Source organism: Pseudovirgaria hyperparasitica (assembly GCF_010093815.1).
Source record: "Pseudovirgaria hyperparasitica strain CBS 121739 unplaced genomic scaffold EJ05scaffold_17, whole genome shotgun sequence".
Lineage (NCBI taxonomy): Eukaryota > Fungi > Ascomycota > Dothideomycetes > Acrospermales > Acrospermaceae > Pseudovirgaria > Pseudovirgaria hyperparasitica.
The window spans coordinates 309550-331204 of record NW_022985565.1 but is presented as its reverse complement, the minus strand read 5'-3'; the positions used below and the strand labels follow the sequence as shown (position 1 = coordinate 331204).

General features: G+C 50.3%; 8 protein-coding genes and 1 non-coding gene across 9 annotated transcripts; 3 read left to right on the top strand and 6 right to left on the bottom strand.

Annotated features, from left to right (window-relative positions):
• Positions 1-88: 88 nt before the first annotated feature.
• On the bottom strand, positions 89-1918 carry EJ05DRAFT_514161 (thioredoxin-domain-containing protein; the record flags this gene model as incomplete). Its single annotated transcript, XM_033748501.1, has 3 exons — positions 89-1652; positions 1708-1715; positions 1766-1918. 3 exons carry the CDS (start codon positions 1916-1918, stop codon positions 365-367), a joined length of 1449 nt encoding a protein of 482 aa, XP_033596589.1. The 3' UTR covers positions 89-364.
• A 206-nt stretch (positions 1919-2124) lies between these two features.
• Positions 2125-2196, top strand: EJ05DRAFT_t69. Its single transcript has one exon. It is a non-coding gene; the product is annotated as a tRNA-Arg (tRNA).
• A 1191-nt stretch (positions 2197-3387) lies between these two features.
• Positions 3388-6870, bottom strand: EJ05DRAFT_149773 (kinase-like protein). Its single transcript, XM_033739307.1, has 3 exons — positions 6512-6870; positions 6089-6456; positions 3388-6015 (listed from the first exon to the last, which is right to left on the bottom strand). The coding sequence occupies exons 1-3, from the start codon at positions 6697-6699 to the stop codon at positions 3500-3502; spliced, it is 3072 nt and encodes a 1023-aa protein (XP_033596588.1). The 5' UTR covers positions 6700-6870; the 3' UTR covers positions 3388-3499.
• Positions 6871-7409: 539 nt separating this feature from the next.
• EJ05DRAFT_479684 (uncharacterized protein) lies at positions 7410-8324 on the top strand. Its single transcript, XM_033744726.1, has 2 exons — positions 7410-7671; positions 7737-8324. The coding sequence occupies exons 1-2, from the start codon at positions 7550-7552 to the stop codon at positions 7960-7962; spliced, it is 348 nt and encodes a 115-aa protein (XP_033596587.1). The 5' UTR covers positions 7410-7549; the 3' UTR covers positions 7963-8324.
• On the bottom strand, positions 8025-10019 carry EJ05DRAFT_489392 (general substrate transporter; the record flags this gene model as incomplete). The annotated part of the gene is made up of 6 exons (XM_033745784.1): positions 8025-8383; positions 8440-8500; positions 8554-8832; positions 8905-9552; positions 9607-9778; positions 9829-10019. 6 exons carry the CDS (start codon positions 10017-10019, stop codon positions 8025-8027), a joined length of 1710 nt encoding a protein of 569 aa, XP_033596586.1.
• A 1449-nt stretch (positions 10020-11468) lies between these two features.
• On the bottom strand, positions 11469-13006 carry EJ05DRAFT_479682 (uncharacterized protein). Its single transcript, XM_033744725.1, has 2 exons — positions 12161-13006; positions 11469-12107 (listed from the first exon to the last, which is right to left on the bottom strand). The coding sequence occupies exons 1-2, from the start codon at positions 12842-12844 to the stop codon at positions 11751-11753; spliced, it is 1041 nt and encodes a 346-aa protein (XP_033596585.1). The 5' UTR covers positions 12845-13006; the 3' UTR covers positions 11469-11750.
• Positions 13007-13185: 179 nt separating this feature from the next.
• EJ05DRAFT_489390 (COP9 signalosome-like protein complex subunit 4) lies at positions 13186-14493 on the top strand (the record flags this gene model as incomplete). The annotated part of the gene is made up of 2 exons (XM_033745783.1): positions 13186-14412; positions 14464-14493. The coding sequence occupies 2 exons, from the start codon at positions 13186-13188 to the stop codon at positions 14491-14493; spliced, it is 1257 nt and encodes a 418-aa protein (XP_033596584.1).
• Positions 14494-14608: 115 nt separating this feature from the next.
• Positions 14609-15678, bottom strand: EJ05DRAFT_479680 (uncharacterized protein). Its single transcript, XM_033744724.1, has one exon. The coding sequence runs from the start codon at positions 15574-15576 to the stop codon at positions 14710-14712; it is 867 nt and encodes a 288-aa protein (XP_033596583.1). The 5' UTR covers positions 15577-15678; the 3' UTR covers positions 14609-14709.
• Positions 15679-16735: 1057 nt separating this feature from the next.
• On the bottom strand, positions 16736-18297 carry EJ05DRAFT_149697 (uncharacterized protein). Its single transcript, XM_033739306.1, has 2 exons — positions 18295-18297; positions 16736-18230 (listed from the first exon to the last, which is right to left on the bottom strand). The coding sequence occupies exon 2, from the start codon at positions 17934-17936 to the stop codon at positions 16872-16874; it is 1065 nt and encodes a 354-aa protein (XP_033596582.1). The 5' UTR covers positions 17937-18230; positions 18295-18297; the 3' UTR covers positions 16736-16871.
• Between the last annotated feature and the right edge of the window lie 3358 nt (positions 18298-21655).

The window sequence follows — 21655 nt, the reverse complement described above, 5'->3', positions numbered from 1 at the left end:
TTGCAGTGCTTGCTATGTCAACCTGTTGTTGGGCAATATAATAAAGGTGAGATGGAGGAGAGAGAGAAGACAACTTCAGGTCAACCAGGCGGACAAGTTATAGGAAGCATCAGGTGATCGAAGCACGGACGGATGATTGAAGAAGTGAACTCGGTCCTGTCTTGATCAGCGAGCTGCAGGCGGATACCATTCACCTCAGATGAAGGTCGGGATTTCTGATAATGGCTTCTAGCTCACATCGCGACGGGAGTCTGTAGGCAACCAACAGAGAGTGGCATTCTTGTACAACCATATGTTTGCTATATTTATTTTTCGTGGTACCTTCCAGTGTGTAGAAACAGACAACACAAACTTTATAGATGCCTTACAGCTCATCATGGGTTCCCTCATTCCCAACATCAATGACAGTTTCCTCCTCGACGATAGTCTCTTCAACCACGGGTTCCTCCGGAGAAGTCATTTCTTCCGGTGCGTCGGGAATAAGCCCAGTGGGTAGTCGTTCTTTCTTACCTTCACCCATCCTGATCTGATCAATCCACTCTTCAATTGCAATAGTTCCAAAATCATCGCCCGGGAAATGACGGTACCAGTTACGCTTAGCGTTGATGACAACAATCTCAATGCGCTTCTCATCTTTGTCTAAGCCAACCCCGCCTCGAAGTCGGATTCCAGCTGTGTTGATGGCTGGGACGGCGTAGAACGGGAAGATGCGGCCAGTGTGCTTATGTTGGACTTCTCCAAGCGAAGCTAGGGCCGTGCGAGATTGTTCGTCGAGTACAGCATCCGGATTGTCCAGAGGTTTTTGTGGCAACAGAGCGAGCAGACAAGATCCTGAGTTGTGAAGCATGCATTTTTCTTCCAGTGCCGGCGCATGTTCGAGCATCTCAAGCATAGGTGGCCCGCTGTCAACCTTGACTGGCTTCTGCTTGTTGACGTCTTCCAATGTCTCTGGATCTGTAGCCTCTGTCGGGATAGCTTCATCCTCGAGGGTAATGGACGATGCTGATTCCTTCGGCTTCTCCTTCTTATCCTGTGGCTTTTTGTCTTTCTTTGATGGTTTGGGCGCCGGATCTGGATTGGGCTCTGCGACCTGTGCGAGGAACTTTGCCATCCCCTCCTTCTTCATGGCCCCATCGTATACGGCGGGCTCTTTGCCATCGCCAGGAAGTAGTACCAGGGTTGGAAAATTCTCCACATTAAACTGCTTGACAGCCTTTTCCTGCGAATTGCGGATCTGTGCAAACGACACAGTCCCTAGATAGTCGATCGCCAGTGACCTCAGTAGCGCACTAATCGGTCCCTTATCACTAAACAGAATAGCCTTCGGGTGATCTCCCTCCAAGAACCCGTCCAGATTCTTGTCTGTTATGCGCTGGACATGGTTTGGGATCTTGTCCACGACAGCATCTACAATACCCTTGGCAGACCTCGGGCCCTGGTAGTCTTCCACAGTTGGTCTTCCTGCTTTCTTGCCTGGTCGGACAATCTTCAAGGTGGGGAAGCCTTGAACGCCCATCTGGCCGCAGAACGGCTTGTTCGCCTCCTCATCACAGTTCATGGCCGCCACTTTGGCCAGGCCAGCAAGGTTCTTCGCAGCCTTTTCATATGCTGGCTTCAGATTCTGGCAATGGCCACACCAGGGGGCGTAGAACCTAGCATTCATCGTAAGGGACCGGTAGAATCGAGGTAGACATGCACGGCACTTACTCGACAATCTGGACACAAAAGTTAGCATAAAGCTTCGGACAGCGATAATACATCTTACAGAAGTGTAATTGGACTGCGCAATCAGTCTGTCATAGGCTTTCGCATTTTCTAGTTGGAGTACTGGGGAGCTCTTAAGGTAGATAGCTCCGGAAACAGGAGTGCTCAGAAGGGCTCCAGCAGCGAGCGCCGTGACGATAGCTGTGTTCACCATCATGAAATGTAGGTTCGCGAGGTAGATTGCATTTGAGGTTTAGGCTGCACCCAGCGAGGCGAGTCATATACGGCGTCATGGCCATCATGCAAGCTGTCCTCTTCGTACGATGAAGCCCCGGTCACGTCGGCACGTGACGCATTGCATTTTCCTCCCCCCAATCTGACAGTCATATTTTCCCTATCACACGACTGTTATGGCTTGGCGGCACCGTGGCGCAATGGCAGCGCGCAGCCCTCCTAAGGCTGAGGCTGTGGGTTCGAGTCCCACCGGTGTCGTTTTGCATTAATTTTCAATTCCTGATATTGGTTACATGTGGACGGACCAGTGTCATTCTGTATTAATTTTTAATTCCTGATATTGGTCACATGTGGACCGGTGTCGTTTTGCATTAAGTTTTAATTTTCTAACTTTATCACATGTGGAACGGTGTTGTTTTACAATAATATGGTTTTGTCACATCAATTTAACAAAGCCTTTTAGACCAGTATCGTTTTACATTAATTATATATAGTTCTAGTACGTCGATCAATCCCATCGATCAAATAGGCATATAGATTACTAGATGAAGCGGTCTCGTTGAACATTAATTTCTATTTTTGTCACACAACTACGTCATAACTTAGTAGAAAGAAGTCGAACAGACCGGACCGGTGTCATTTGTCACACAATTTTGTCATATAACGACATGGATATAGTGTATATTATATTTACATAACCCAGTCGATCTAATTTGAGAAAACCCGATTTTGTTACCCATCTCCTCCGTAAGGACCGACCGGTATCGTGTTTCATCAAACCTGAATTCTATCACATAACTTGAGATTTCGTATATATAATAATAAATATATGTGAAACGGCTCTCGTTTCACTGTAGATCTAAATTCTACTACATCGCAGAACGCCAAACAGCTAGCTTTACAGGCCGGGCTAATGTCGTTTTGATTACTGTATATATAATATAGTATGCCGTTGCTCATCACGTAACAAGACTACAAGGCTTGTGGGTGGGTGCGCTGTCTTTCGCAGTAGAATATTTCAGTTTTGGGAACATTCAAATCGATGCATGCTGGACGAAAGGCCTCCCGGGCAGGGTAAACTACCTACCTTACTACTGGTTATCGGTCGTTAAGTTCTGCAACTCGATACGAATCACTCCGACATAACAAAAGCAACACTAGCTGTCCTGCGCCCCACCTAGCTGGTCGGAAATCGACGAAACATGCATGGTAAGAGCCTTGACCTAGGACAGTCACAACCCGAAAGTAACGAACAACACGAGCGGAAATGATGGCTATAAAAAAGTCATAGAAATCCCAGCAAGACGTCAAAGCTGCACGTCCACGTTGCTCTTGCATATCTTTACATACATTAGATCTATCAGTAGTATATCAAGGGCCTTAGTTGCTGTACCTTGAGTGAGAGTGCAAATTTTCCTTGCCCCCCTTCCCCCAAAACCATACGAATGTCCAGATCCAAATACAGAACTCCAGCGCCCTCCATATGCATGTCCACACCATCAAAGCATATCCCGCAAGTTGACAACAACGCCTCCTCGATGCATGTTTTGAAAAACCTAGCTTACAGGGCTATACCTTCACTATCGGTACTCAAGCCCGCGTACTCGTCGTGTACGCTCGTGCTCATTCTCACTGTTCCACCCCTAGTGGACACCCCACTTTGACGATGCTCAACAATGTCTTTGCAGACTTTGAGCCCATACAGAAACTCCTTGCAAACACGTTGAAACTCGTGCTCGACAAGGTCCGGGTCAGAATCATGCTTCAATGATTCTGGATGCGGGCCAGTAGGGAGAGGGAAGGGGACTGTCGGCCGAACGTTGTTGATAAAAGCGTTTGCGGACGTTCGGGCATTGTTGTTCGGGGGTGTAGTGTAGAGGGCGGGATTGAGTGACATGCAGTCTTCTCCAAACGGATTTGGGTCTTGCCTGAATGGATGAAACCTGTCGTCATCCATTGCATCAGACTCAATGCCGCTCATGTCCCCTCTACTGGCTATCGAATTCGACCGTGAAAGCACGCTCTTATTCCAATCTGATGGCGTTCGATTAGCAGGGTTGAAATTAGACCAAAAAGAATTTTGAAGAAAGCCAGGCTGAACAGAGGAAGGCCTACCGCGCTCGTAATCGTCCTCAGGCTCCGTTTCGGAGGCAGACGTGTAGCTCCTGCTACTAACAGAGGACGCTTCACGGCGAAATTGGCGGCGGCGAAAGCGCCGTTGATTTGAAGGTTGATTCATCAACCTCGCGGGTTGTCCCACAGGCAAGTTGGCTTGGCTTGTCCCTCGCGAATGGACCCCGTATTTTGACCCTCGCTTTGCATCCGCCTGCTGATCGCTAGGCGTTAATAGTCCAGGGAGCGCTTTAGTAGGTTCCGATTGGGATTTTGTATGAAATGACAGGCGATTGTTCGATTCTGATAGCTGGACCTGATCTTCCAAATCGAATGGGTCTTTGTGTCCATATTCGACACCCAAGGGGGCCCCGTCCCCCCCAGAGCCAGACGTCGCTGGTCGAGGCTGCCATTCCGTAGGGAGAGCAAAGTCAAGATCAATCATGGACATACGGGGAGGCGAGTCTGACACCGACATTTGTTGACCAAAGGTTCCGTCAGGAGTGCTTGTTGGCTGAGTTGCGGCATGGCGAAGTGTCGGACGCTGGAATTCTACACGAGCCGAGTGTTCATAACGAGGTTGGGGCGGCCCAACAAAGTCAACTACATCAGTTTCAGTATTTTCCGGTGGGTCCTGAGATGGGAACACAAAATCCCTGGTCCGTCGGTTGTTGGCTATATCGGCCGCGGGTGCAGTCAATAGATGCGTTTGAATCTCTCTGGTCATCCTATTTCGTGCTTGCCCATGTCCTGGATCTGCCTCGGCCATTGCACTGGCGAACGTCCAGTCTTGCGTGCGACGATTATCAGCTGGCATAGCACTAGCAAAAGTCCAGTCCTGGGTACGGCGATTGTCTGTTTCTGGAGGAGCAATCGATGTCTCAGGTGGTAGCATGGACGGAAACTTCCAATCCCGTGTTGCGCGTTTCGTATAATCATTGTCCTGCTGCATGCTCTTCCTTGCAAAACTTCGTGCCTCCATGTCGTCTTCCTCTTTCAACTCGGCTATAACGCGATCGAGGGCTTCTTTATTCAGTCGATTGGCCCGTAGTGTGGGCACATCTCCAAGATCAAGAGTGGGCATATTGAACGCCGGTTCAACATCGTCTAGATCGATAATGGTTTCACGATTGTTACCACCTTCAGTATCATATTGGCGGAGAGCTAGATCGCTCGTACCATAGATATAAGGCGTTGAGTCAGGATCAAAAAGCCTCTGTAGTCCTTCTCCTCCTCTTCTGACCATGCTTTCTCGTTCTTTCTTTGACTTCGGCATACTGAAAGCAGTGTTCAGTACGCCTTTCGTAGCCGCTTTGGTGGTCGGCTCATCGTCAAGATTTATAGCATATTCGTCATCCAACTCATCAGACATACTGAAACTCCAGTCCTCATCATCGTCATCCTGTGGTAGTGGGAGCTCGGGGTGGGCTGCGCCCATCTGCGGATTGAATAGAGAGGCCCTAGAACCACCAGAAGCCTCCCATATGACATAGCGCTCAATCAGCTCCCTGAGTGAACTTGTCGGGTGACTCCTGGATGTATCTCTTAGATAGTCATGTTGAAGGATGGCATCGGCAGTAGGGCGATCCTCGGGGTTAGCTTCAATGCAAAACGCTACGAGGCTTTTGAGGCCTTCCGAGAATCTGTCTCCCTCGAGCCTTGGCGGCCTCTCTTGCGCTGTGGCGGCAAGTTCTGGCAAGGTCCTCGCGGTGCTCATGGGACCATGGCCCATTGCCATTTCGTAGACTGTACAGCCAAATGCCCAAATATCGACTTCATGTCTATAAAGAGGGGCAACCGGATATTTATAGTTGGAACTCAAGTTTGCTCCAAGAAGTTCTGGAGGCATCCAGTGTAGCGTGCCAACAATGGTCGACCGCTTTGCCACTTCTGTCTCGAGCACTCCAGACACACCGAAATCACCAAGCTGAAGATTGCCATCTTCTGTAATAAGTACATTCCCGCCTGCGATGGATTTTTAGTCTACGTTCTGCGCATCTAGTTCAAGTATGGTTGGATTAAGGGTGAAATTCCTCACATTTGATGTCTCTGTGTATAACGTTGGCTTCGTGCACGTATTTCAAAGCAGTTGCAAGTTCCCGGGCGATCGCAACGATATACTTTTCTTCAAGCCCTTGTCCTGCAGGGTTGGGCTTCATCAATGTCGTGACACTACCGCCTGGGCAGTACTCCGTTACCATCCAGAGTTCAGAGTACATTGGAAATGCATCGTAGATAACGTTGACGTAGGGTGACGCTCTCGTTTCTTTCAATTGCTGAAGGACCTTGATCTCCCGAATCAAGTCCGGCAAGCTCCTGTCTTTATCTTCGAAATAGGCCTGGTAATCGGCATCGTCCACTTCCGTAATTTTGACAGCCACCACTTCCTGCGTGTTACGATGTTTGCTGCAAGATCAGCCTTTTTGCTACTGCTATGCCTACTGTGCCAGGTTTGACGTACCATTTATACACTCGTCCGAAACTACCCCGGCCAATGAACTGTAAGAAGTCGTACGGAGGGGGATCTACCGATGTTCTAGCTGCACGCTCCTCCACAATTCGTTGCATTTCTTTGGCCTGCTCTATCTGCCTCAGCTTCGTTCCCGCATTCGGGCGCGGCACCATCAACGAAGCTCTTGTATTCGACATTATTGCGTATAACTCTTTCGCGTTTCTAAAGGAGTGTTTTCGAACGATCTATGCGAAGAACTTTGCGAAGACTTCTACCAAATCAAGGTAGTATCCGGCGACCGATCGTGGTGAGTCGTGAGACGCAGGTAAAGGTTTTAGTTTGACCCGCGTGTGGGCTCAACGGAATGGATGTGTCCGCCAGGTCAATCAATACAACAACACGTGGTCGGGCAAACGATGAACAGTCCTTGTAGTTGAAGAGTTTGAGCTTCAAGCTCTGTGGATCCCAGATGTAGATTGCACTGACAGAACAGCGACTTATAACGGAACCAGCTCCGATCGTACAACACTTCGCGTGAGTCACTGGTGACCCTTTAAATCCACGACTTGGTAAAGTATTATGATGGCGTAGATGCCATGACGCTGGGCAAGAAGAGGTGCTGTGTAAACCGGGTGGGTGTTGGTCAGGCTCAATTGGGATCGCGCGCGCGACCAGTCATACCGTTGCTGCAGTCGGATCGACTGAAGCTGTTGTGAAGTCTTGAAGTTGGAAGCGCAAGAGCAAGGGGTTTGAAATAATTTGGTCGCCGACGATTCCCCGCACTGACACCAGGAACAGGGCTGAGGACGCGGATCCGGGCCATGTGCTAGTCAGCATTTAGTGACGCACCGCGCCCGTCAAGCTCGTAGATGCGCTAAAATCTCACGCCTTGTCTGTTACAGTAACAACTTGTTTATGCACCATCGAGTGACGTAACGTGGTTTGCTATAAATACCCAGTACGCTAGTTCTTGAATATCGGCGTCGTAATTGACGTAGAACACACTTGACATATCACAACCATCATTTCATATTAAACGTATCATCCATGGCAGACTGGGTCAGTCGACAGCTTGCTGGCGTCACTGCCGGAATCAGCAACTTCACAGGTGGAGTTGTGAATGCAGTCGGCAGTGGTGTCTCGGGTGCCGGGAAAGGAGTGAGCAACAGGTTCGTGCTCTTGGGGTGTAGCTGAGAGGTTGTTCGTGGACATGACCGGCTCATTTATTGCTCAGCGTTGCGGGTACTACTCGTGGATGGGGTAACAGTGTCCGATCATACGGCAACAGCATCAAAGACGCGACAGGCGCATCTGGCCCCCGAGCTCCAACCGCAGACAATCCTCTTGGGATGGCGAGGAATAAAGCAAGTGTTAAAGCGTCGGGACAGGTACAGAAAGGCCGCATACAGACTCCAAGCGGAGGTACTGCTCGAGACCCGCTGGGCCTGCAGGGAAAGTGACCGAAATGGTTCAATCTAGCTTTCGCTTCCAATAGAATACACCTTTTCAATATGTCTACGGTCTACTCGCGGTGGATGGGCCCGTCATCGCCCGGTTTCTCCTTTGCAGTCTCTTCGCTTGGTCTCATTCCTTCTTCCACCGCAGCGTCAGCAGTGCCAGCCTCTTTTCGTATCTGTGCAATCTCTGCCGCGGTCGGAGCCACCCAGTTAGTAGAATTCCAAGGCTTTACTCCAGAAATGTACATAGTATCTATCTCTTCCAATGTTCTTCCTTGGCCTTCCATAACGAAAAAGTAGACGACAAGCCCGGCCAGAACGTTACATGCAGCAAACACGTAGCCGTAACGAAAGTCAATGGCACCTGTGATGAATGGCGAGAAGAATGCAATGAGAAAATTCCACAGCCAATTAGAGGCCGTTGCTGTTCAGTAAATTAGTCAGAGTCTACGAGAGAATGAAGTTTCTGGAGATCCTCACCTAAAGAGATACCCTTAGCCCTGAAGCGATTCGGATATAATTCCGCGATGATCGTCCAGACCTGTGGTGAATTTAGTAACAGCGCAAAGCTTCCAAGTAACAGGCCGAACTTACCATAGGACCCCATGTAGTGGCGTAGCCTAGAATGAAGAGACAGGCAAACACAATCATTGCCGTTCCCGCAGCTGGAGTGTTGGTCGGAGTATCGCGATCCAGCCCAAAGTGGCCTACAGAAGCGAATACCATAAAGCAAACGAACATCCATATCGCACCGGCCACAAGACTACGTCGGCGACCATAGTGTTCAACGATGTACAAACCAATAAAGGTCACACCGAAATTGATTCCGTTCAAGATCATCTGAGTGACGAACGAATTGTTGATACCGGTACTCTGGAAAATGGTAGTTCCCTGTTTACCGAGTTAAATACGATAGAAGATATCGACATCATGATGATGGCTTACGTAGTAAAAGAAAAAATTCGCTCCAGTCAGCTGTTGTAATGCCTGGAGTGAGATGCCGAGCACGAGTCGATAGGGGACCTTGGGAGCTGCCATCATTGCCGAAACTTCATCAATGAAGGTGCCCTTCACGGCTCTCTCGGCTTTGAGCTTGGCTTCAATCTCTTCCAATTCCGCGTGGATAACATAGTGGTTAGGTGGACAATTATGAACCCTCATCATAGTTTGCTTCGCCTCTTCAGTTCGCCCCTTCCGATAATCGAACCGTGGTGTTTCTGGAAACAGGAGAATGCCTGCAGCGAGAACGATTCCAAACAGGAAACCAATGCCGATCGGCACACGCCAGCTAGCGTTGCTTTGCCGCTGGTGCTCGTATAGTCCGAAGTTGAAGCAGGCAGCGAGGAAGATTCCGAGTGTGATGAAGAGCTGGTAACAGCTAATTAGGGCTCCACGGATATATCTTGGTGCTGTTTCTCCCTGGTAAAGGGGAACGAGAACACTGAGGGCACCGACCCCCAAACCAGCCACCCATCGACCCATCATGATTTGGTACCAATGATTGTCAGTGCTGATCTGTACAATCAGGCCGACCATGAAGATAAGAGCCCAGAAAGTCATACTTAGACGGCGTCCTATGGCATCGGCGATTGGCTAAAGACGAATCAGTTGTGCACCATACAAGCATGGCAATAGACAAATACATACCGCTGCACAGAGAGCACCGATCAAGGTTCCAATGGATAACATTGCCACAATCAGGCCAGATCGGACGTTACTAAATGTATAGGCGCCGGTGGCTGCGTTGTATTCGCCAAATCGCCTTTGGAAATCCGGCATCTCAAGGAAGCCGGAGATCTGACCAGTATCATAGCCGAAGCTAAGTCACAGTAAGTACGGAGTCAACGCTGGGGACATCAATAACCCTACATTAAACCACCCATTGAAATGAGCACTGCCATGCTGAATGATCTTGCTGATACTCTCTGTAACGGAGAGTAATCGAGATGGGCAAGGCTTCTCCTAGCATCGTCTGTCGCGGCATTTGATCTAGGGTCGACATGATCAAAATGGACTTTTGCCCAGTTTGCGGGTGACCATGACTTTACTGAAAACCCCATGGTGCGTGGTGGTAAGAGTCCTGGGAGGCTCTAGCGGAGAGAAGTGTAAGAGTCAACAACGTAGGCATCCGGTCATGGCTGCAGTATTATAGCCCCAGTGCCTATTGTGGGGTTTTCTGGGGAAAATGGCGGTTACATCGACACTACTAGAGCATTGGAGACCTCACTAGGGAAAGGCGTTCAGTATGAATCGACGGAGTGGCGCGTGTACGTCAGTGGATCGCAATTGGAAGCACTTGACCAGCCATTATGACTTGGGCAAGTGAGATATCTAGGTAGCGCTGAACTCCAACACTGTACCGGGCAGCATGTCGGCCGAGTGTAAATTGTATAATTGAGCTTCTGTTAACCATGACGCCATGGGATGACGGTTTGGTGTTAGGGTATCCGTATATCCATAGTTACATGGGAAAGCTTGGCTGCCGATGTTCGCCCATGTCACCAACACGCACGATTTAGTATAATTAACATTTTTATCTATTACCGCTGTATAATATATATATATAGCTATAAAAATTACTATATATTAGTTCTATATAGTCCTAGTTATATATCTATCCTCTTTTTATTACTTTATATTATCTATAATACCTCTAAAATTAAAGAAAAAGAGTAAAAAGAGTAAGTAATAGAGAGATACTCTTAGGTCTAGCTAGCTATATGCCCCTATATTTAAACGCGCTCTAGAAGGATATAGAGAGAATACTAAGGATCTATAGTATTATATATTAGTTATACTATCTCTTAAATACTATATAAGCGTAGTATAGTAGTAGTATATAAGAATATTAATTATACTTAATCGTGTATGTTAGTGACATGGGCGAACATCGGGCGCCAAGCTTTCCCATGTAACTATGGATATACGGATGAGATGGCTCTGGTGGCTTGCCAAGTCGCGACTTGGGAAGCTCATTTGCCAACTGCCTGCCAGTCAGCAAGAGCAGGGTAGGGTCAGGTTACAGCTTACGGATTACAGATCAATGGATAATCGAGAATACCCATACCATCAGACCATATCGTGACTTTCCCCAATTTGCAGGAAACATTGACCAGAGAATGGTAAGACGTCAATGCAAGCAGCCTTAAGCATCGACAGGGGGCGGGCCAACGGTTAACGCGGATCTAAGCGGACCTGGGGACGCACGCTAAGATCGTGTGCAGACGACCTCGGGAACTCTTAAGCCCCGGTGGGTACAGTATATGGATACATTATCCGCTGGTTGCAACGTGGTATACGTCATTTCTGCGAATTAGAGCGCGCCTTACCTCTAGCTCACTATGTGAGACGCGGAAAGGCCTGAGGCCGATGGCACATGATATACCGGATATATGTAGGGCGGTATAGGTTAGTGATCATATACTCGCATTGTTGGAATGAACTTGGAGATACCAGACATGTTCATACCACTGACACTATGCATAAGTTACACATGCGGACAAATTCTAGTCTCTGTGTTGTTCGTACGCGGCAGGTCCTACAAGACTTAGCACAGAAACTCAAAACGCATGCCAACAATCAACCAAAAAAGAGGAACGTATACGCAGATTAAATTGATCAAGTTGATCATTAGTAACACATCCAAAGCCCTCAAATATCTCAAATGTATGGTGCGGCATAGCATCAATGTGCCATTTTAAGAAGCCACTGCCCCCACAAGAACGCCATGCTATGCTGTTAGAACAACCACTGAAATAGACATCCGGGGACGATATATAAAAGGCCCCTCTTTAAACTACATCCTCCATCTCCTCATCCTCGTCGTCTTCTAGGTCGTCGACATCCTCAGGTGACGATGGGTCTCCGGCCTCAGGGGCTATTTCTTCCACGTTGGCATCATCGAAATCGATGTAGCTCTCCTTCTTAAGCGTCCAGTTGCCGTTGAAAGGACCAGAAGTAACGAGCTCGGCGATACCAGAAAGGACTTGCTTGAGATACTGCTCTGGCTGTCTGGTCCTTGTGCGCAGCGTTTTGAGACTCCAGTATTTGTATTGCTTGAAGGCATCGAACAGCATCGGAACCAGTTCCACCTCTGGAATGCGCGCAGCTTTATTGTCCTGTCCACTCTTCTTTTTGGTTGTACCTCTCTGCACACAGTAATTAGTACATGTATATATTCTTGCCGGTTCGAGCTGCTTACGATAAGAGTTCCAAAGTTCATGTCCGCATTCGTGGGCAGGTAGTCACCACCACTCTCCAGTGTAATCTGGGACTTCTCGACCTGCTTCTTGCGCTTCTCCATGAATTCATGGTACTCCTTATTGTCTACTGGCGTGCAGCTGAGCTCTTTTCTTATAGACCGCAGGAGAGCTGTCTGCTTCGGGATGGCCTTCCTATATCGTCTGCCCTTCTGAACACCTTGAGCTTTGCCGGCATTGTAGTCTTGCTTATTGCTCCGACTGAATGGATTCGCTTTGTATCCCGGCAGGTCCTTCTCCGAAAAGATATGCATGTTAGGCGGGTCGGCTTTCGTGAATTCGAGTTCGTATTCCTTCGGTATCTTGCTCGCCCTCTTGAAGTCTTTGTTGAACACAAATCTGTGGGTCTTCTCACGCTCTCTCTCCGCAGGCTTCAGGCTCAAGTCCTCGTATGTATTTAGTTGTCCTATGTGCAATGGCTCCTCCGAGTCGTTCGCCTCTGATAATGCTTCCCACATCCATTTTGGGACTTTTGCGAGCCATATCTCCTGCTCTTCGCGCGGCATAGTGAGCTCACCTGTGTCTTCGTATTCGTCGTCGTCCGCAAAGCCTCCCTCGGCTTCGTCTTCCGGATCTGGCTTGATCTTCATGTCGTCCTCTACCTTGACCCCATTCATGGCCGCCATGACGAGCGACAACGATATAAAAGTTCCAAGAGCTCGAGTGGATGTGTCTGTAACTGTCTCTAGTGTGATCTGGTTGAAGAAGATGCTGTGAATCGAACTGTGTAGAGAGGCGCAAACGTTGTTTCGCCCTGTAAATGGGAAGCAGGTCTGGACAAGCTTATACGGATCCATGGCCGAGCACGGCGCAGCTGCCGCGCCTGAGTAACCTAGTTTGACCCCACCTGGCTGCACCAAGCGCCGGCGAGCTGCCTAGAGCTCTAAACGACACTTCCCATATAAGCCAACAACTTTTCTTTGAAGATTCCATATCGAAGACACCCAAAGTGGCATTACAACCCACAATGTCTGCTCCAGAAGTCCTCGAAGCCCTCCTCCAGCTCGAAGACTCTCCCGCGAATTCTAGACCGACGAGATACAACACACTGCTCTCCAAGATCGTTTCCACCACATCAGACGAGCACCTGGGCCCGAACCTAATCGCATACGCCGAATCAATACTGGGCGACTCCAATGGCATCGTGACCTCGCGACCGCTCCTAGCCTCCTTCGTCGAGGAATACCGCAATCTACAAGATGCAAACACAAAGATCGAAGTAGGCACCCGCGTGCTCGAGATACTGCAACCCCGCGTCGTCTCCTTCGAAGAACAAGACACAAAGATCAAAGAGTCGCTCTCAGACGCATACCAGGAGCTCGAGGACTACTCCGGCGCTGCCAAGGTGCTCCAAACCATCACGCTGGACTCCTCGCAGCGCGCCATCTCCGACGACGACAAGGCACAGATATGGATCAGGATTGTGCGATGCTACTTGGAGGACGACGACCCCACAAACGCCATGTCGTACCTGAACCACGTGAAGAACGTCCTCTTCCACGTGCAGGACAAGGCGACGAAGCTCATGTTCCAGCTCAGCCAGGCCCGCATTTTGGACTCGCAGCGCCAGTTCCTCGAGGCCAGCGCATCGTATCACGGCGTCAGCTTCGAGGCCGACGTCGATGAGGCCGAACGGCTCATGGTGCTCGGCAAGGCCATCACCTGTGCCGTCCTTGCTCCTGCTGGACCCACGCGGGCGAAGACGCTGGCCCGGCTGTACAAGGACGAGCGCGCCTCGACAATCGAGCAGTTTGGCATCCTAGAAAAGATTTTCCTGGACCGGATTCTCTCTCCGGAACAAGTCAAGGCCTTCGAGACGACGCTAGAACAGCACCAGCTCGCCAAAACCGCGGATGGCTCGACTGTGCTCGAGAAGGCTGTCCTGGAGCACAACCTCCTGGCTGCATCTCGGCTATACAGCAATATCGGATTCGATGAGCTTGGGGTGCTTCTCGGCGTAAACGCAGAGCGTGCGGAGAGTTATGCGGCGCAGATGATAGAGCAAGGCCGCTTGGCAGGGTACATTGATCAGATTGACAGATTCATTTTCTTCGAAGGCGAAGGCAGTGGAGAAAGAAAGACCAAGCACGCTGAACGTGCTGTAGGCAAGGAGGTTCGAAAATGGGACGCCAATGTGCAGAGCTTGGCGGAAGAGGTCGAGAAAATTACGACGTTGATTCAAAATCGGCAACCTGTACGTACCATGGCTGTCGTTATAAGCTACCAAATATTGACCACAGTACAGGAGTTTTACGAGGAAAACATGGCACATTGATAAAAGGCCGCATTTTTCATATACAGCATAGCGAAAGGCGCTTCAGGGGATAGGGTCACGGGCGAGTGTCGAAATAGAACAGGATACAAAGCAACACTGGTACTCAAATCATACACAAAAGAATCGAGGTCAACGCTGCAGTAATGCAACCTCGTGGTGGTATTCTACTGGCATTGTACCATATAATACAATTTATACATCCGCACGTCCAGGTTCTTAAATAGCCGATCTCCCATTCCTCTGATTCATTTCCACCACAGTCTGCTGCACATCATCAACATCCTCCTCCATCCCAAAGATCGAATCACCACTCAACGGCTCCTCCGCATTCGCCCGCTCAGCATCCTCCACCGACTTGACCGTAACCTCCCCAATCCGCAGCACCGTGAACCGATGCTTACTCTTCACCGTCTTAACATGCCTCTGCCTCCTCTTCGTCTTCTCCAGAAACCGCATCGGCTCGCTATCCACCCCCATCACCGTAGCCCGACACACAAACAACCGCTCGTCCAGATACCGCGTCACCTTCGGCGCGACCCGCGTCCCCTTTTTGCTCGCCGCAGCCCGCAGCGTGAAATCCCGCGAGCCAATGTGCGTCGCGCGGTTCAGCCGCAGCACGTCGCCGGGCGACACATCTGGCATCAGGAACGGCAGACGCAGCTCGTCGCCGGCCGTGAGCAGGTAGTTCTTGCCGTGGATCTGCACCTGGATGTAGTACGGCGGTTGGGCGCGTAGCAAGGGGAGCATGGAGTGGATGGACTCGTGTAGATCTACAGTGCTGCTGCGCTGTGTGGGTGTGGATGATGGTAGTGGTAGGGTGGTCCTGGGGACTGAGATGCCTTGTGAGCCGTCGGCTAGGGGTCCGAGACGCTCATTGTTGCGGGCGGTTGCTTTTGCGGAGGATGCGCTGGCGGCATTTTTGCCGCTGTGGAGTGGCGATGAGAGGGTTGATGGGTCGGTTGATGTTGTGCTGGTGCTGTGCGGTTGGGTTGAGAGATGGGCGCGGAAGGGGAGGAGGAAGGTTGGTGGGAGCGCGGCGGTCGCTGGCTCCAGGAGGGAACGCCGTATTGCTCTGGACAGCATATTGTGATAGGTAGAGGCTGGTACAGCGGAATTGAGGCCTTGGAATAGCCTGTTCGCCGTGTACACCCGAATTTGAGGATGGTTTTCAAGCTCTAAGTTGTGGACTGGACAATGCTAAAAACCTTGGTCGGAGGTCGGAGGTGTACGCTGACTAAGAAGTTTATGACCTTACCTAGGTACGCTTGCACTCAACAACACCACTCAGCCTGCGTAAAACATATAATGAGTGCAAGTCATCCTCGTATGAAGTAAAGCTCTATTGTACGTTCAAGGACGTATCGAATTCTATGACACACGATACTGTTTGCCGGACCCACCGGCGATATTATTTCAATCGAGTGACCAAAGCAAAGAATATCCCAAAAAGGAATCTACCTCTAGGATGCGTTGTTCGGTCGTCTCGAAAAGCAGCGTTTAATCAGCAATAATCAGCAATAACAAGTTTCACCAAGTTTCACGATGAGGACATCCGTCATGTGCACAGCTTCTCACAATTTCTAGTCAGCTAGATCCACTGGATCATTTGGCCTTCGTACACTACTATCTGTCACAGATATCTCAAATTTCAACTTGACGTGACATTGGGGTATATTACACAGCTCGTTCCTCCATCATCAAACATAGTCAACGACCCAGCACAAAATGTATTTCCGTATCCAGAGTCGTAAAAGAATGTCAAAATATTTTTTCTTGATGCGATTGACCAATCTAGGTGATTTCAAGCACCTCGTATAGATGTGGAAGACCCGCGTATTTCATAAATCATTTGATAGCGCTCCTCCGCCCTTGCTTCCTCAACCGCTCGGTTGATGAGAAGAGGGGGCACGTAACATGAGGAAACGAGGTATGAGCGAATGTGATAAGAACAGTTTGTGTCAGATGCATTTCCAGGAGAATTCAGAATTTCACATGTTCCGGTGGGGGAAAGTCCTTCTAATGCGCGCTCAATCAGTCCAAGCCCATGCCAATGCCATAGTCCGTCCCAATGCCTGTTGGTATCTCGGAAAGTTCCACGTGTCGTGAGTTTGGAAGGAAATTCGTAACGATGACACCAATGGAGAGATCAGCCCGGTAATGACATCGTGAGAGGCCAGGTTATGGGTCACTGCATTCCGGGTATATGGAATCAGTGCACCTGCCGAGCTGAAAGTAAAGTGGGGATACATTCTGATCGCCGGACGACGTAGAACAAAGCATGTAGCAAGTTGCGCTTCGTGACCTCATTATGGTGTAAATATGATGCAGACAAGGAGTAGACTTCAAGACGACGAGGTTCCAAAACCTGTACGATCAGATCAATCGTCATCTTCGTCCTCGTCTTCCTCCTCTTCCTCTGCACTCTCGCTGGCCTTTTTCGATTTCTTCGCGAGAGTGCCTTTCGCTTCTCCGTCAGCTTTCCTCTTGGCTGAACCCTGCTGTGGCTTCGATCGCTTTGCTGGTGTGTTCTCCTTGTTGTCGGGCCCATCATCGGTAGGCAGTGTGCCGTTCGCTTCCATAGCCGCCACTTCATCAGCTGTCAAGAAGCGCCCGCCAGGGCCACGGGGTCGTCGCATGGCGTGATTATGCCGGGACTCGTGAAGGTAAGGTTTCCGACCCTTCGACGTCAGTCTGAGTTGGTCCTCGAGTTTCTGTCTTGCCATGCGTCGTTTAAGAATACGATGGAATTGTTTGGCATTCACGTAGAGAGGGGACTCTTCCGCGCCCCCCGATACCATTTCGGGTGATTGCTGAGGCTGCTGGGGCTGTTGCTGAGGCATCGGCGCCGGGACAGCCGGACGAGCTCCATGTCCCATGACTGCTTGTGGAGGCTGCTGCACAGCAGGGCTGGTCAACTGTGTACTTACGCGACGCTGTGGAGGCATCTGAACCTGCGACTGTATACCGGGCTGGCCCATGGGACCGGAGCCTTGTGTAGGCGATCGAGGAGGGCCACGAGAATCCTTATTTACTCCAATGCGTGGCGATGCGCGGGGATCTTGGCTCATTTGACCTTGTATCGATTGATCGCCCATGGGATAATACTGTGGCCCTGCTGCTGCTGCGGTCGCCATCTGTTGAGCTTGGGTGGGCGACATGTTATGATTATAAATGGCTGAGTGTACGCCATATTGGTATGCCATTGGTTGGTGTACCTGGTGACTCTGTGGATTTTGATGCCCTCCTTGTGAATAGTTGTGTCCCTGTGAGGGGAGTATAGGCGATGTCTGGTTGAAGGGCTGATGCATTTGCCCTTGTTGGGTCGGTGATGTTATGGAGGCGCTCCCCGGTACAGGGTTCTGTTGTGCGGAGGGGTAGCTTTGCATGTGTGAGGGAGCATGACCGTGATGGTTCTGCTGATATGGAGGCGCGTATTCAGTCATGATTGCGCGAGTGCAACAGATGTGTAGACAGATGTATGCAGTGAGTCGCGCGGCGACTTAATGACGCGTTCAGATGTAGCTCTCTATCAGACTCTTTGTAACCAGTATTGATATACGGCTCAGCACTATAGCTTCCGCAAGGTGGGCGAGTGATAGGCCTTCGACGAGGTACGCGTACGCGATTGGGAGATTGAGCTTCGGTCGCTTGCAATACAGGCAGGGTACAGAGGATGCGATAAGTCCCGTAACCTGAGTCGATGGTCAAAGACTAGTGGCGGATGGATGTAGCTCGTGCTAAGTTCAGGTCAGTTGTTGCCTCCAATAACAGGTCTTGGATTCTTCTCAGCAGGATACACACCTAGTTAGATGAGGATTCGACGCGCGCAAGTCAGCTATTATGTTTGTGCTATCTTTGGGCGCGACAATGCCAGGACCGGTGACTTCTAGACTTCGTGATTGCGCTGGGCAGTGCTGTCAGGCCTCAACGTTTGGAGGTAGAGCTAGTATTCGCGGTACGAAGGATGATGCGTTGTCAATTGGGTGGCCAGCGACGATGAGGCGGCTCTGATAGTGGTAATGTGAGCGGGCAGCTTGACTGGCGGAGGCCAGCTAGGGTCAAGTCAACTCTATTTCGTCAACTATGCGCACAGAGATGATTTGAGGCGGTGCGCCAGGGAAGTGCTCACCGGAGAGAAGGCAATGCGCGTCTGAGGGAGGAATGGTGGATTGTGGGGTTATGAAGGAGCGTCGGAGGAAAGGGCCAGTAGAAGCGATGAATGATTATACCGGTTTCTGGAAGAACAGCAAAGACTCGTTAGAAAGGTCAGATACAGCGAGTAAGAAGCAATTGAGACGGAGGTGGGGAGGGAAATGGCCATGCGCTGGCGCAGGCGGAGACGGCGATTGGAGGTGATGCGTTGGCATTGCATGCCGGACGAGGGCCCTTACCGCGTTAATGCGCTCGTGAGTCGTCGCCTCGCCGCAGTTTTGCTGTGCCGTCAGCGTCGCCGGATGACGTTGGCCAATGCGACAGCTAGATTGAGGACGAGATGAGTGAAGTCTGTATAGAGACTGTGAGAGATGAGATAATATCAAGCAGCCGGCTTGCGACGCGACATGCGATGGAGTAGCAGCGCGCTGGGCGTAATGGTGGTGGTGGTGTGTGTGTAGTGGTAGTTGATGGTGGGCTGGCCTGGCAGGAAGCTGAATAAGCGGCAGTCAGTACCAAAACTTGGCTTCAGTCAGTAGTTGCGTGGCGCGCGCGCGAAATAGTGAAACAAGGGCTCACAACTGAGCGGGTACACACAGCTGTGATGCTGGCAGTATTAACCCTTCTAGGCGCGACAAGTGAGAAAGACAGGACAGCCAAAACAGCCTCAGCGTGTTGTGACTGACTACTGTCGAGAAGGTCGAGGACGCGTTCGAAGAGCAAGGGAGTGGTTTGCTTACTCAAAGCGGAGACCGCAGACAGTGACGGTCACGAGACTTGGATGTACAGTAGTGTCTCGAGAGAGAGAGAGAGAGGCTTGTTTTGAGGCGCGTGATCTGGAGGTGAGGGTGTAGTAGCGAGTGAGGGTTTCCTGTTCTGCGAGAGGTCCTTGCGAACGAGACGCTTGCTCCAGGCTCCAGGCTTCAAGCTTCAGGCTGCTTCACGTTGTTCGACTGGGACTGGCTGATATGGTGAACGTCGAGATATGTTTGGCTGAAGGAGAGTCGTGCTGCTTGCTTGGTGGAATGGAGCTAGCGACGATCACGATGGAGTGGTTGGACGAAACAGTTGGAAACTGGGGAGCTGGGGAAGAAGAGAACAGCAATGATTGGGAGCTGCAAAGTATTTCAATTGGCCTCCGCCTCGTCCGTGCTTTCGGCCATCAACGCGCTGCCTGGCCGGGCTGTGTGTGGTTCGCTCAACCCTCAATTTTCTCTTTCCCAGCCCCCTCCTTGATCGGTACACCCCCCCCCCCTTCTCTCTCTCCCTCTCTTACACACACTCTCTCCCTAGGTTCTTATTACTCTACCACCCACTTCCGCTGCATGGTCTTTTAGCGACGTTGGGCTGAGAGTCGCGGCCGGGGTTTGGCTCTATGACCCCCACTTTCAAAGCTGTCTGTCGCATAGGGCTCCTCTATGACTGCGCGACAGCCTGGTATAACTCGAATAACATGTATGTTCGAGAGGGACTCAGGCGTAGCCCGGCTCGTAAGACTACCAAACAAGCTCATATCCGGGATTTCCTGCGCGCTGTGGGCTACCTAATTATGACTCCCCAACCAGTATCAGTATCGAACCACTTGCAGCGCTTCCACTGCCACTCCTGGGCTATACCACAAGGCATACATTAGAGAGACAGGGAGAGAGAGTCATCTTGAAAATATCTTTGAAAACATCTGCAAAGCTCTCGGGTTCTATCAATGACATGCGCTCCATTTTTGCAGCTCTAATGGAGCCTGACGTGTCATCGTATCTTCACCGCTCGCCGAAGCTTGCCCGTCCCGCGCAGGGTAGCTTACCATCCCGCTCCACTCCAATGTTGTATATGTATGAGGTGATCTTTTCGCATCCGCGTCACGGGACTCCCCACGAGCTGGTGGGATTCGATCTGATAAAGTGAAAGACGATGCTAGCCAAAAGACGGAGCCAGCGGTTCGGAGCGTGATGGTTGATGCAATCACAAAAAAGGCTTGCCTCTAATTTCGGCTGCACGGCTTTTCTATTGGATAAGAGTATTGCCTTTTCACCCTGGCCGTCATCCTCTAAGCGCCCTTTTCCACGACTCTGCCGTCCGTTACGGAGTCTTTTTCCTGCAAGTCAGTCAACAGGTTGAGACTAGGGGCAGCCAATTGCAGGGAAGTTTCTTTACTTGGGTCTGTCTCGGTATTCATTCAGTCTTCTGTCCTTGTACAGTCAAGCCGGATATCACAAGCCTTCAGAATGTAAAGCGCTATGGCTGGCTACGTACACGAATGCATTTGACTTTCCCTAGTCGAGACTCTGCAACAACATAGGATTCTGCACGTGCTCACCATGAACCTTATGAAACAGTGCTCATCTCCTGGAAAACCAGCGAGCAAGCAGATCCACCGTATTGTCATCTACTTCCAGGAAAGCTGACGAACATCACTATTACTGAAAGTTCTGGCTGGTGCAGATAGGACTAGACTTCAGGACAACGGATCTCCTGATCTAACTTGCCTTACACGGGTTCCCCTAATTGGCCACTGCTTGTGTTTCGCGATCTAGGCATACTCTCATTCTCTCAGCGAAAGTCTGCTTTGAGGTTCAGCCTCGAGAGGAAGATCAGATAGATTCTGGACTTGTTGACGCCCTTGTCACGCCGTGAGGCGTAGGCATACATCCTACATGTGCTCATACCACGCTTGCCGCCTGTTCGTATCCGTGTTGCGATCAATGACGGGCAATCAGTTCTACCCATAATAAGTCGACACAAAACTACCTTGGTGTCATCTTTGACGCACGTTTTGCCAACAAGATTTCTGATGTGAGGCTCTGTAGCATGCTGGGCATTTGTTTGCCTTCGAAGTTTGCGTAGATCTCTCATGTACGGTGCGAACGATGCATACAATCAATGTAAGCCAGTCATATTATCATCCGAGCAGCTGCCCAGCATAACAAGCCCAACTGACAAACGATCTAGCAGCAGCCGTCCTTCCCTGCGGATGTTTTCGTCACGTAGTTGTGTTGCTCAAGTACCTATTTCT